Source organism: Alligator sinensis, unplaced genomic scaffold (genome assembly GCF_000455745.1).
Source record: "Alligator sinensis unplaced genomic scaffold, ASM45574v1 scaffold222_1, whole genome shotgun sequence".
NCBI classification, from domain to species: domain Eukaryota; kingdom Metazoa; phylum Chordata; order Crocodylia; family Alligatoridae; genus Alligator; species Alligator sinensis.
The window spans coordinates 2,391,478-2,403,984 of NW_005841912.1; the positions used below are offsets into that span (position 1 = coordinate 2,391,478).

Here is a 12,507-nt window from a genome sequence, read left to right on the forward strand (position 1 = left end):
TCACCTGCCCCGGCCTGGCGGGGGGACCCGCCTCCCGCCCCCGCTTCTCCGGGCTCCCGGAGCGCCGGCACACGTGTCGCTGCGGAGCCGCTGCCAGGTTTGCGGAGCCTTCCTCATGCCTCTGGTGAGGTCCCCCCTCCCGGGCCTCGGCCGGGTCCTGGGCTGCAGGCAGCCCTCCCCGCTGCTCGTCCGGGGCTTGCAGGCGGCTCATCCCACCCTGTCGTGGTGGGCTCCCGCGTGGCACAGCCTGCCCACTTCTTTGCCTGAGCTATTCAGCTCCGTGACTACAAGCCCCGGGTAGCTGGGCGGGATAGCGGGTTTCCCCTTGCTTCTCCCCTGGCATCGGGTGGGAGGTGACCTGTCAGCATACATTGTGGCCAGCCCCTTGCACCCGGGCCTCTGAGGAGTGGTAACTTGAATTAATTCGCGGGCCCTTTTTGGCACTGCATAGAATGGGTCATTCACAATCGGCTTTCCGAGCTGCGCTATTTATGTTAAACTTATTATGGAGTCTGTTGGTGGGAACAGCTGTTAACTCAGTTGAAGCAAACGCTGTCCCAAGGAACCACAAGGCAAAATTTAGAGACAGTGGCAGTACAGAGCAAGCACATCTTCCCCACCTTCTTGAAAGCCCGTGCAACCCTATGTCTTGTAATAATTTGACTAATCGCTTTGCTTGTGTGTGTGTTTGTGTTTTCCCCCTCTGCAGGTTGGTAAAGAAGGAAGGAAGGTACAAACAGGTGAGCATCATTTTTATTACTGATGTTACTGAAAATGATAGTTAAATTAGCTCAGGAAATCAGTCTGTTAATCATTTCTTTCAATGCATGTGCAAACTAACTTTCTCATCCCCCCCAAGCAGAGATGATGTCTTTCCCACTCTCCCCCACCCAGCAGTATGTGTCGAATTGCAGTCTTTTGCCTGCCTTCTTGTTACTGTCTCTCACACCGCACCAGACCTCCGCCTCCCTTTTAAGCAGGACAGATTCAGATTCAAAATTACAACATGCTGACCCCAGCCCTCCAGATGTCATGGCAAAGAAGCTCTGTGCTGAATTCTCTGATTGCTTTTTGGAGTAAGGGAAGAAATACCTATTGAATTTTGGCACAGCATATATGTGCACGCTAGACAGTTTTAACATTGTGTGAGCATATGGTCTAAAGTTTTCTTCTGTTAGCTGGAGATCCATTGTTACCAGCCTAACTAAAATTCCCCTGTGTGATCCAGTGATGGACACAAAACACTTACACTCAGCTCAGTGACAAAGACACTGAGCTATTTATTTTCAAAATGTGACTTTCAGTAACCATAAGCTATAGAAGAAAGCTGCTTTGAAACTGTACTGTTCATCCTGCAAGTAGGTTGGAGGCATGATGTATAAGACAACTAAAGAAAAGTTTACCTGTCACAATCTACTGGTGTTGCTAAAACCTCCCCTTTCTTTTAGGATGGTTGAATCGCTTCCTTTTTAAACTACTTCAAAAGGGGGTGCACTTCTGTTTAATGTCACAAGATATGTGCCCACTTACACCATCACAGAAATTGAGTGCCCTTGTTCATGGGGTAGAATGTGTCTGCAAAATACAAGAGTGGATGTTAGGTCTCCTGGGTTGTTGCGACTTAGGAATCAGCCTGGAGAATGCTCTCATCTGTTTCTTAGTCTATCCACCTAGGAAGTGAGTAATGTAATGCTAACCCAGGATGCTGAGGGTAAGGTTTTGAGTCTTCCTAGTGCTTGTCATGCTCAGAAGACAGGTACTCTTTATTTTGACTCTAGCAATGTACTCGTGTGCAGAGGTTATTTGGAACCATCGCCAATAGGTGCCTATAGATGTGCTCGTACGCGTTTTAATTAGAACGCTCCAGTGTCCCCTCACGGTCATGTGTATTAAGCCCCCGCATATTTCTAAACGGCTTTAGGGGGTGCTTTACCTAAATTTGTTGAATGAGCTTTAGAAGAAGCATCCTGCAGTCATTTTGAAATGTGTGCGGGCTTAATGCGCATGATGGTGAGCTGTTTTAATTAGAGTGGCTGTCGGGGAACCACTCTAATTTAAACGTGCCCCCCACCCCACTCCATCTGTGGGGCTGTGTAGGCAGCCAATGAGTAACTGGAATTGGGATGCTTAGTATTTTCCAGTTAAGTCTAAACTCACCTATCTTCATCACCCCCCCACCTTTCCCCCATGTGTTGGTCTTGTATGTTTAATTTTTACTCATTTCCATGAGATTTGATTCATACACAAATTTCAGTAATCATAATCTGTACTGAAACGCTGCTCTTACCAACTAGTCTATACTGTAAATAAGAACAAATTCCTTATATTGGAAAATAATGCCCCCCCGCCCCTTGTTTTCATCCACCCCTTCTTTTATCATTGTTCTTATTCATGGGCCAGGAGTTTTTCTGGTTTGTGAATGTTTGAGATAATGCCCACAATCCACAAGGGACGCATTTAGATTAAAAGAATCTGGATCTCTAAGCATGGCCAGGAGTTTAATGGGGAGCATAGTCTTAAGGTGCAGAATGTGGAAAGAGGAGACAGGGCAGAATTCTTCAGTGCTAAAGATGTGATAGCAGCATCTTTAGTGCAAAATATGCTGCTGTTCATTAGCTGATCTTTTCTTGTACCCTATTTTAAGACTTGTGAAATCAATTATATATCACATATGCCATATAGATGGGATTTGCACTAGACTAATGTATTGCACTACTGCATAGGATAAAGTGACCAATTGTCAAGCAGAAATCTTTTTGTTAGCCTGGATGTGTTGAAGCTCAACTTAGTGCAGTGTCTTTATCCACCATGCTCCCCAGTGTATACAAGTAATGAGGTGACAGCGCTGTTAACACTACTGCTTGAAGGCTGCTTTGGTTTCTAACATGTGAAATAGCATTAGGCTGTCTTTGGGTAAAACAATTTTGCTGGGGATTTGTAAAGGCTCAGTGTAGTTCAAGAAAGTGTAAGAGAGATTCAGTAAAGATAGATTCCTGTCTGACCACTTGGGAAGGGCATGTGTTTAGTTGCCTGTAACACCGTGCTAACTTCACACTACCAGAAATGAGGGGAAAAAGGCAGTGAGGGGAAAGGCATGCTGGCTGCTTTGGCCTTGACTTTTTTTTTTCCCCTTCAAAAGTGCTGAACAACCACAGCCTCAGCTAATGTCAGACCTACAAGAGAGTTCTTTACTTTCCAGCTTTTTTTGCTTTTCATTCAGACTTTTCTCTTGGCCAAAGACTGTCAGAAATGCAGCACCCTCTGGAGCCAGTGTGATAATTTGAATTAGTTGGGTGGGTCAAAGAAGAAATCAGAATTGCTTCCCAATTCTTGAAGGCTGTCAACCTGAACGAAGGGTGAGCTGGATCACTTGCTGGTTAGTGCATCATCACACTTTTCATTGTCAAGGGACACTGCTAAGGTAGCCCTACACTTTGTCCTTTTTGGCTGTGTCCAGACAAGCGTGGCCGTGAGATGTATGTAGCATTGCAGACATGTCTGCGGCACCACATACTGCACATTCAGCTGTTCTCCACACTGCAAGGTAGTAGTGTGGGGGGAGGGATTTGATCCTGGGATGTCCTGGGGTCAAAAAAACCTGTACAAAAAAATAAGTGGAGTGGCACACCGGGTTCAGCACGTACCACCCAAAACCAGTGGTCGGCCAGAGCCACACTCTAGCTAGCGCTGAGGCTCCAAGAGGCAGGATTGCCACTGCTGCAGTCCCAGGAGGTCCCCAGGGGCCAGCCCCGTGCTGGTCCCAGCCTCTCCTACTTCACCGGGGGTAATCTGCTGCATGCCAAAGGGTGTGTTGCACAGGCATTTCCCGGGGAAACAAATGTCCCTGCTTGTGTGGATGTGGCCTTTGAGATTTGCTGCAATCTATCACAGCATACCACTACATTCATTTTAAATGCTGGCCATTTAATTTCTATGCTAGCATAAGATTTTTTAGTACTTATTCCTAGAATTTCCAATTGGAAAATGCCTTGGCTTCTAATGCCCCAGTTATAGCTTGCAGTGTATGCAGCAGTGTCCAGCACTGTGATGGTGTTTTAGCTTGACTATTTTATTACATAATGAACCAAACTTTGTTACAGCTGTCCTTCAATTTATAATTTTAAAACATTTTATTCTTAAAGATGGATGTCCTCTGTAGGTATAGTGAATTTACTAATAAAATGACTGGAAAAAACCCACCTTGATCAGTATTCTGTTTAGGTAATGGATATCAGACAGTAGGTACAGTACTGGCAAATAAATCCACATCTTTTTGATAAAAGTAATACTGACTTTTCCTGTAGGTTTTCACACCACCACTTTTGCATATTTTACAGTGGTGTTGTCATGAGGAAATCTAGAATTGTGTAGCTTTGTAGCAGTGTTGTAAAGTCATCCTGTGGACCAGATTCTGTGACCCTGACTTGCATTGAATAGATCTTAATTTTACAAGCAGTTGTACATTGTAGGAGAGCTTGTGTAGTAAGATGCAACACGGGTGGCTTATGAGACAGTGCAGAATCAGACTGGAGGAAAGAAATCCTAGGTTAAGCAGGTGATTGTAATCATTACGAGAGGAAATAGAGTGATAGTTAAACCAAACGGGTACTGTAGCATTTAAGCACAACCATCCCAAAGCTTTCAAATCTGAGCACCCCAAGTGGTGGACCTAAATTTTGTCCTGATTTTTTCCAGAGATGCTGAACTCCCATTGATTTCAGTAGGGTCCATGGGTTTTCAGCACTTCCAAAATTAGACACCTAAGTAAGAGCCTGTTCTGCTGCTTTGGCACTTTATTTTGGATACCTAGGGTTTAATATTTTGTCCAACATTTAAAACCAAACAAACAACCCCCCTGCCCTGCAAAACACTTCAAGAATCCCTCTTCAAAATGCAGGAAGTATAATACAGTTAAACCTAAATCATTGTTCAGTTCTAATAAGGTAAAGTCAACAGGTGTGGCCCATAAAGGGTAATGCTTCAGTTTTATTTGGATTTTGGAGAAAACATGGATATGCTATTCTTACACATACATCTTTTGCCTAATTATGTTTCTTGGAACACTTTGTAAAAGAATGTGATGTTCTTTCATAAATTAGTCCTGTTGACTTAAACATTATGCAACTGTACTAGAAGTTAAGGCCAGATGAGAATAATTTTAAATTGAAGCATTATCTTTGTTATATTCCTCTTTTTTTTCTTATTATTAACATTGTTGAATTGACTAAACAGAAAAGCTTTGAAACTGGAGAACAGGAAAAAGAACACCTATAGCTGGAATAGCATTGCTCTCCACAGTCTACAGAAGTGATTCTAAACCTTTTTAGAGTTGGGGAACCCCTTTGTAACTTCTTTGAATTGTGTGACATCCCAGTTGAGAACCACTGTTTTACTGTGTCAGGCCCTATAGTTTTAAGCAGTTCCCCTTCCCAAGCCTTACTTGCCCTGTTCTCCCTACAGAGGCAGAACCTTTGAAGTCAGAGGTGTTTGTTATAATAAACAGTAGGGCAGTATGGTTCTGTTGGTAAAAAGAATAAATAAGACATAGGATTGTGTGGGCAAATTATACAGCTATGAACTTTTTACCTTGAAATTTGGAATCAGCAACCTGAGTCCAAGCCAGTGTCGGTTAGGTATTTTATTGTCCCCAACCACTCTAATCAGTCAGTCGGGGTGTAAAGTGACTGCACACACTGAGAACCAAACTCTTCATGTAACAGGTTTCTTCCGTGGATAACTTTGCTTTAAAAAAAGAAAAATTAAATGGTCAAAATGAGAGGCTACCTAAATCAGTGGTTCTTGTTGGCCTGCTACTGCCACAGGCAGGTGGAACTTCATGGTGCACATTCTGTAGACCCAGGTTGGGAAGCTGGTGGGGCAGAAGTGCCCACTTCCTTTTCAGCCTTTCCCCGTCTGGCCCTATATGCTGTCCTGCCTGCCTCTGTTTCTGGGAGACACTATGTGGGGGCAAGTGGGGAAGGGCTGTGGCAAGAGTGTAGGCTCCTGTTTGAGCCACTTCCCAAATCTGGCTCTGCAGGAGGTGTGCAGTACCCACGAAATAGTCTTGCATCACCCTGGTTGAGAACCACTAGTGTATAGAGAGTGCAGAAAAAGACAATGGATGTAAAGGGAGGAGTTTGGATGTCTTGGTATTTAGGTGTTTCACATTTTTAAATTTTGAATGCTTTCCTTTCCCAATTTTCCAGGGTCCCCATTTACAGACCCTGGAAAATGCTTTGCTGACATCAAAAACTTTGAAATGCTTCTTCCTAACCTTCATTCCCACTTTGTGGTCAGTGTTGTGGATGTGGATGTTCTATTAAAGCAACTTGCTTGTCCTCCCAAAGCAGGAATCTGGGAATATTACTAAAAGAACTACAACATTATTTCTTGGTTGTGCTGGAAATGTGGGATTTAGTCACCAAGCAAAGATATTGAGTGATTTGGACATCTTTCTTTCCTCTTGGTGAGATAAAAGTAAGAGAGCACTTGTGCTGTGCTGATCTGTAAGAGAATTTTAAATTGAAATAGGCTTGAAATACAACATGGATCCACATTTCTAAACCCACTGAAATGGCAGCTGTTAATTTTGTAAGGTTTGATTTAGTTCAGTTTGTAGGTAGGGCTCTGCTGCTTCCAGATAACAGTTTCTTTGTACCCCGCTCTCTGCAGACAGGCCAGGCCATTTGGGCAGCTGTGGATTGAAGTGTTATAGGCACCCCCCTTTCCTCTGGGAACATCTCTTGTGCCAAATGCTGTTTGTTGCGATGGCAAAAAGCTGTGGTAATAGATCCTACCATATTTGTAAAATCCAAACCAACCTGGATCTTCTGGCTTTACTGCTGTGGTAGTATCAGAGCAAGGTCCAGGATCTTGTAAAAGTGTCTTAAAGTACTTTCTCCATCTCTTTTTCTATTCTTGAGTGTATTCTATCTCGTATTACAAGAGGAGGAACCAAAAGGGGCAAGTCCATGAATGAAAGGGATTTAATAGAGTTTTGCAGAGGAAGAATGAGTGCTCCTGTGATCACTGAAACTCTTGATATGGATTGGGACCATGTTAACATGGTCAGTCATTGCAGTGATATCTGCTGGGATGGGTCTAGCTGTAATGCAGTTTTAAGATTGCAGAATTTTGTAGTACAACATGTGGCACCCTTGAAAAGACCAAAGCAAGTACCAGCATAGAAGCAAGCGATTTGGTTCAGCATGCGTGTGTGGAACAGTCTCATGATTTTTCCTAAATAAGAAATAAAATGGACATTCAGTCTTTTTCACAGGGGAATTCTGTGGTCTTTGAGGGCAGTTTGAAACAGGTAATTTTAGGGCTTTGTCTCTTAATTTGTAGTAAGTGTAAATCATATGCAGTGCATTTGCATGTGTCTTATGCAGGCCTCTAGATTCTTAGTGTGTGTGCGTGTGTGTGTGTGATTTAAGGCTCCTAGCTCATAATGGTCTCATATGTTCACTCAACTTTACAAATGTGGCTCTTTCCTCTTAGTTTTAAACATCCTTGCTACCATGAGGGCTCTAACTAGGTTTGCTTATATCCATTCTAACCAGATGGTAGATAGACTGTGTTGCTGCAACTTGCATGCTGACTGTTTAAAATATACACCTCTTTCTACTTTAACACATGTTTTCTTTTGTTCTTGCCCCTTTACTGTGACTCCTTTATGCACTGATGGAGTGTGTATGATTAAGCTCTAAAGGAAGCTTAAGTTATTGTATAAGAAATGGGTTCTAACTTGCATCACTTCTGAATTCAGGCCTGAAACAGCATTACTTATGATGTTTTTGTTTGGCTTTCTGGTGTGTACTGTGTAATGGTAATCAGGGTTGGGATGCAGCACAATCTAAGTCAGTAGTGGGCTGCCTTGCTAAATTTTCATTGCTTATTGTTTGGCTGGCTTACTGTTTTGTAGTTGTGTACCTGTCACCCATTCTTCAAGCCTGTTGTTCTCTTCATCCTCATTTTGGATTGCTTTGGGATTTTTAACAGATTTACCAAAACACAGAGCAAGACCGTATGGGCTAGTGATTCCAGTCAGCACTGATGCAGCTGGGAGCTATCTATCCAATGTTCTCTCTGCAAGCCATCAAAGACGATCAACCAGAGATGTATCCCAAATCCCAAAACAACTATATTTTAATGTCACAGCTTTTGGAAGGGAATTCCATCTCCGGCTGAGACCTAATACCCACCTGGTGGCTCCCAAGGCAGTTGTGGAGTGGTATGAAGACTCTGTGGAAACTGGAAATGGCACTGATGCTGGTAACACAAATCAGAGTAGAACTGCTACAGAGAAGTTGTGGAAAAGAGAACCTCTATGGACCAACTGTGCTTACATTGGAGACATTGCTGATATCCCTGGAGCTTCTGTTGCTATTAGCAACTGTGATGGACTGGTAAGATTTATCCCTGCCACATTTGTTTTTTAGCTTTTTGTCCATTTTCCAGATACCTTTTGGTTACTGTTAAATATCCAATAGTTATATTACTTGAATAGCTTCACTTCCAAATCCACTAGCAATGATGCCTGTGCACATTTTTATTTATATGGAGTTACTGGGCCTCCATCTAGAATAACTCATCAACTTTGCTGGACTAACACCTTATTAACACTGGCGTAAAAGGTCTAAATTAAACCTGTTGTTTTGGTGTACCATGTTACAAATAGGGAAATGAGGACTGACAGCTTAGAAAAGAGATGACTGAGAGGAAATAATAAGGTGTTATAAAATCATGAATTGTATGCAAAAAATGAATAGACAGATGTTATTCACTATGATGCAACTTCACTGGGAACCTGCTAATTTATCAGGCAGCAAGTTTAAAGCAAAAGGAAGTACTATTACACACAATGCAGAATTACCTTTTGGAATTTATTGCTACAGGAAGCTATGAAGACCAGTTGTATAAGTGGGTTCATAAAGGGATTATACAAACCTAGTGAAGATGGGTCCATTGAGACTATTATACAGAATAGTCAGGGATGTAACACTGGGCTCAGGACATTCCTAAACTTAAGCTTGCTGCTAACTGAGAAGGTGTGACGAAGAATAGGTTGTTCTACGTGTTGGCCTGTTTCTTGTATTCTTCCTCTAAAAAGCATCTGCTACTTGCTACTGTTGGAGACAGACTACTGGACCTGAAGAAGCGTTAGTCAAATCCAATGCGACAGGTCTTGTGTTTTAAATTAAAAGCAATTTCTATTTGAGCTTAAAAATGTATATTTAAGTGTCCAGAGTAATATGATGTGTTTGTAAGGTGCAGCAAGGTAATGTGCAGCTTTGCCCAAAATGTAGCAAGTTTAAATTGTTCAGATACTTTTCCTTAGGAACTAAGTTCCCATTTTTCTTATCAGACTTTTTTTTCCCTATCAAACGACATAAGGCTGGAATTGATGTACAGTAAAAGCCGTGTTATCTGGCATTTTATTAACTGGCATGCTGATCAACACGGCAAAAGTGAAACCGGAAGTCCCACTTTCGGTTTCACCGAGTCCCACTTTGGCGGACTTTGGACCATGGCCTGGGGCAAAACAGCCTGTGTGGGGGCTCCCCTCCCTGTCGCCTGGCACACTGATGCCAGGGAGAGGCAGGAGGGGTGGCGGCCCGAACACGCAAAGACACCTGTTCACACCTCTCGGGTAACCGGCATATTTGGTTAACCGACACCCCCCATTTCCTATAGGTGCTGGATAACAAAGCTTTTGCTGTATTACAGTATCTATAGGGGATAGGCTGTCTGGAAGCACTTCTATGCTACTTCTGTCTTTTAAACTTAGATCTCTGGTATTTTTGGTATAGTTTCAGCAGGGCTGTCTACAGGATTTTCAAAGTGGACAGATCTTGTACAAAGAGATCGGACATATAATAACTGCATGTGCAGTCTTGAATTCAGTGAATATGGTAAAGCAAGCTAATAGTGCTTGTCTTGTATGACAGCATCTTCTACCTGAATAGTACACTATGATTACAAGATCCAGGAAGATTAATAAAGTGCTTAACACACTGCTGTTTGGGGAGAAATGGCATGAGCAGGTGGGATAAGAAGTGCTCCTTAATTTTAAATTAGCTTTTCCTCTTCCTGTCTGATGATAGGCTTGTGAATGATTTGATCTTGTTACCTACTACGTATTATATAACTAAACTCACTCTGAAATGTAAGATTACCCTGTGCTTCTGCAGTACATAATTTATTACAGGTGGAGCACTTGCTATGTGGATGGTTGAGTCCTCTATTTGAAACATTTATCATTCTAAAGCTTAGATCCATGTGCAGAAACTCTTTAAGGAGAGGATATATTATTTTTCTGATGTCCCAGAAGATATAAATTACTCATAAGAGGTTAGTAAAATTATGCTTTATTTACACCTACTGTTTACACCAGGCTGTTGTGCTAAACGTGCTTTTGCACTTGAAGTTGTGGATATAGCTGTCATGAACTGAATCCTCATGTTTGGAGCTGTATTTTTTTTAATCAGTGAATGAAACATTCTTGTTAATTGTAATGCCACTTCAAGGAACTAAACTGGATTAGACTGAGTTAAATTTAAGGTGTGTGGCAGTTCAGGCAGAGAGGCATGTGGCCGACAAGCTGCTTGTGTTGGATTTGGAGTTCATAGATTCATAGATTGTAAGGCCGGAAGGGACCTTGGAAGATCATCGGATCTAGCCCCCTGCACCAAGCAGCAATGATAACAGGTGACGCCAGCAAGGTGACTGCCCAGTCTCTTCTTGAAGATTTCCAGGGTAGGTGATTGCACCACCTCTGGTGGGAGCTTATTCCACAGTTTGGACACCCTGACTATGAAGAAGTTTTTCCTGATGTTAAGCCTGAAACGGTCTTCCAGGAGTTTGTAGCCATTACTCCTAGTTTTCCCCTCGGGTGCCCTGGTGAACAGTTGCTCACCGAGCCCTTGATGTACTCCCCTAACGTAGTGGTAAGCTGCTACCAGGTCCCCCATTAGTCTCCTTTTCCTCAGCCTGAAGAGTCCCAGATCCTTTCTTCATATGGATTGCCATGTAAGACTCTGATCATATGGGTGGCTCTTCTTTGGACTCTCTCAAACTTGTCCATGTTCATGTTAAAGTGTGGTGCCCAGAACTGGATGCAGTAACCTTTGCTTTGTAGAAGCAGAGTTTGGGAGGTACCAGAAGGTCCTAAATGGAAGAATAGGAGCTTTCTGGTTTTGTGGCACACTCCCACTGCTTTCTGTAATTCCTACTGCGGGGCTAGTCCCTTCTTAGGTGCTCTCCGTAGTTGGTGGACGGGCAGGAAGAAATGCTGTAGATCAGTGGTGTTCATGGTTTCAGTCTCATGGGCCAGATGAATGGCATGAAGCCAGTCTGTGGGACGGATTACGCTCTACACTGCCCCCACAGCTGGGATTGGGCCCTGGGCCAGTTCAGTCCAGCCATTGACTTGCTGGGTTTAAACTCAAGGGGCCCTGCATCACTCCTATGTGCTGGGTTTGGACACACAAGGCGCCATAGATCCAATCTGGTGCAAAGGGCCATAGCCTATAGGGCTCTTCATAGACCTGTTGGGAGCCCCATGGGCTGGATGACATGGCACTGGTGACAGGATCTGGCCCATGGGCTGGCGGTTGAGCACCCAGCTTTAGATCACATTCTGTTTTAAGAGGGCCCTGGATAGCTGTTCCTATATTGCTACTGCTTGATTGCCATGACATTTTGGGTGTTATTCCCCTTTTGATGGGGTCCAATAAAACTGAGTCAACACCCCCCCGAGAGGCCTGGCTTAGAGGCTGACTCTGAAGGGTAACCCCAATATGAAATGTGGCTCCCCATCTTATGTCTTATAGTAAGTAATGGTGTTGGCAGCCTGGACTCTGATTATTCTCTCTGATTTGTTCCTCTTCTTTACCCTGTGGGGAGCAAGGCAAGGTACTTTGCAGAGCTTCTTTCCTAGACCCATCCAGAACCACTTAAACAAGTATCTCTGTGGGAATATGCTGTTTGTCCTGGTCGATAAATGAAAGGACAAATCCCTTCTCCATTGGAGTGATTTAGGATTTAATGGGTCTGAAATTAAGCCCTAAACATAATATTCAGCCAAAGCTTGTTTTTTTTAATTTAATTTAATCTTTTAAATTTATTTATTTATTTTTTCCTGACCCCTGATAAGGAAGGTTTTTTGACTTCCTTATTTTTGAACTAGAAGGAATTTGTATTGAACACATTGCCACTTCAACCACATCTACTCACAGTACTAAAAATTAAGCCTAACCCTATATAGGACAAGATAAATCTCTGTACCACCAGGTGTGTGTGTGGTAATAACTTTTGCCTACCTGTCCACTTGTTGCCCATTTTGCTGTTCTGACAGGAAGACCTTGCCCTCCCTTCCACTTCACCTGGTTGGCTTAATGCACCACCTTGTAAAAGGGGAATCCCTGGATGGCATAGAACCAGCATAGTTCTTTTACTGCTTGCTGCTTTGGCCCCCAGAGCAAGAAAATCACTGGTGGTGGGCAG

At 43.1% G+C, this 12,507-nt stretch overlaps 1 protein-coding gene across 1 annotated transcript in view; it reads left to right on the forward strand.

Annotated features, from left to right (window-relative positions):
• ADAMTS3 (ADAM metallopeptidase with thrombospondin type 1 motif 3) overlaps window positions 1–12,507 on the forward strand; it is a 294,692-nt gene that overhangs the window by 19,097 nt on the left and 263,088 nt on the right. The window contains exons 3-4 of the mRNA XM_025198071.1: window positions 710–740; window positions 8,002–8,408. Of these exons, the coding sequence (XP_025053856.1) occupies window positions 710–740; window positions 8,002–8,408 (438 nt within the window). The remainder of the gene's footprint in view (window positions 1–709; window positions 741–8,001; window positions 8,409–12,507) is intronic.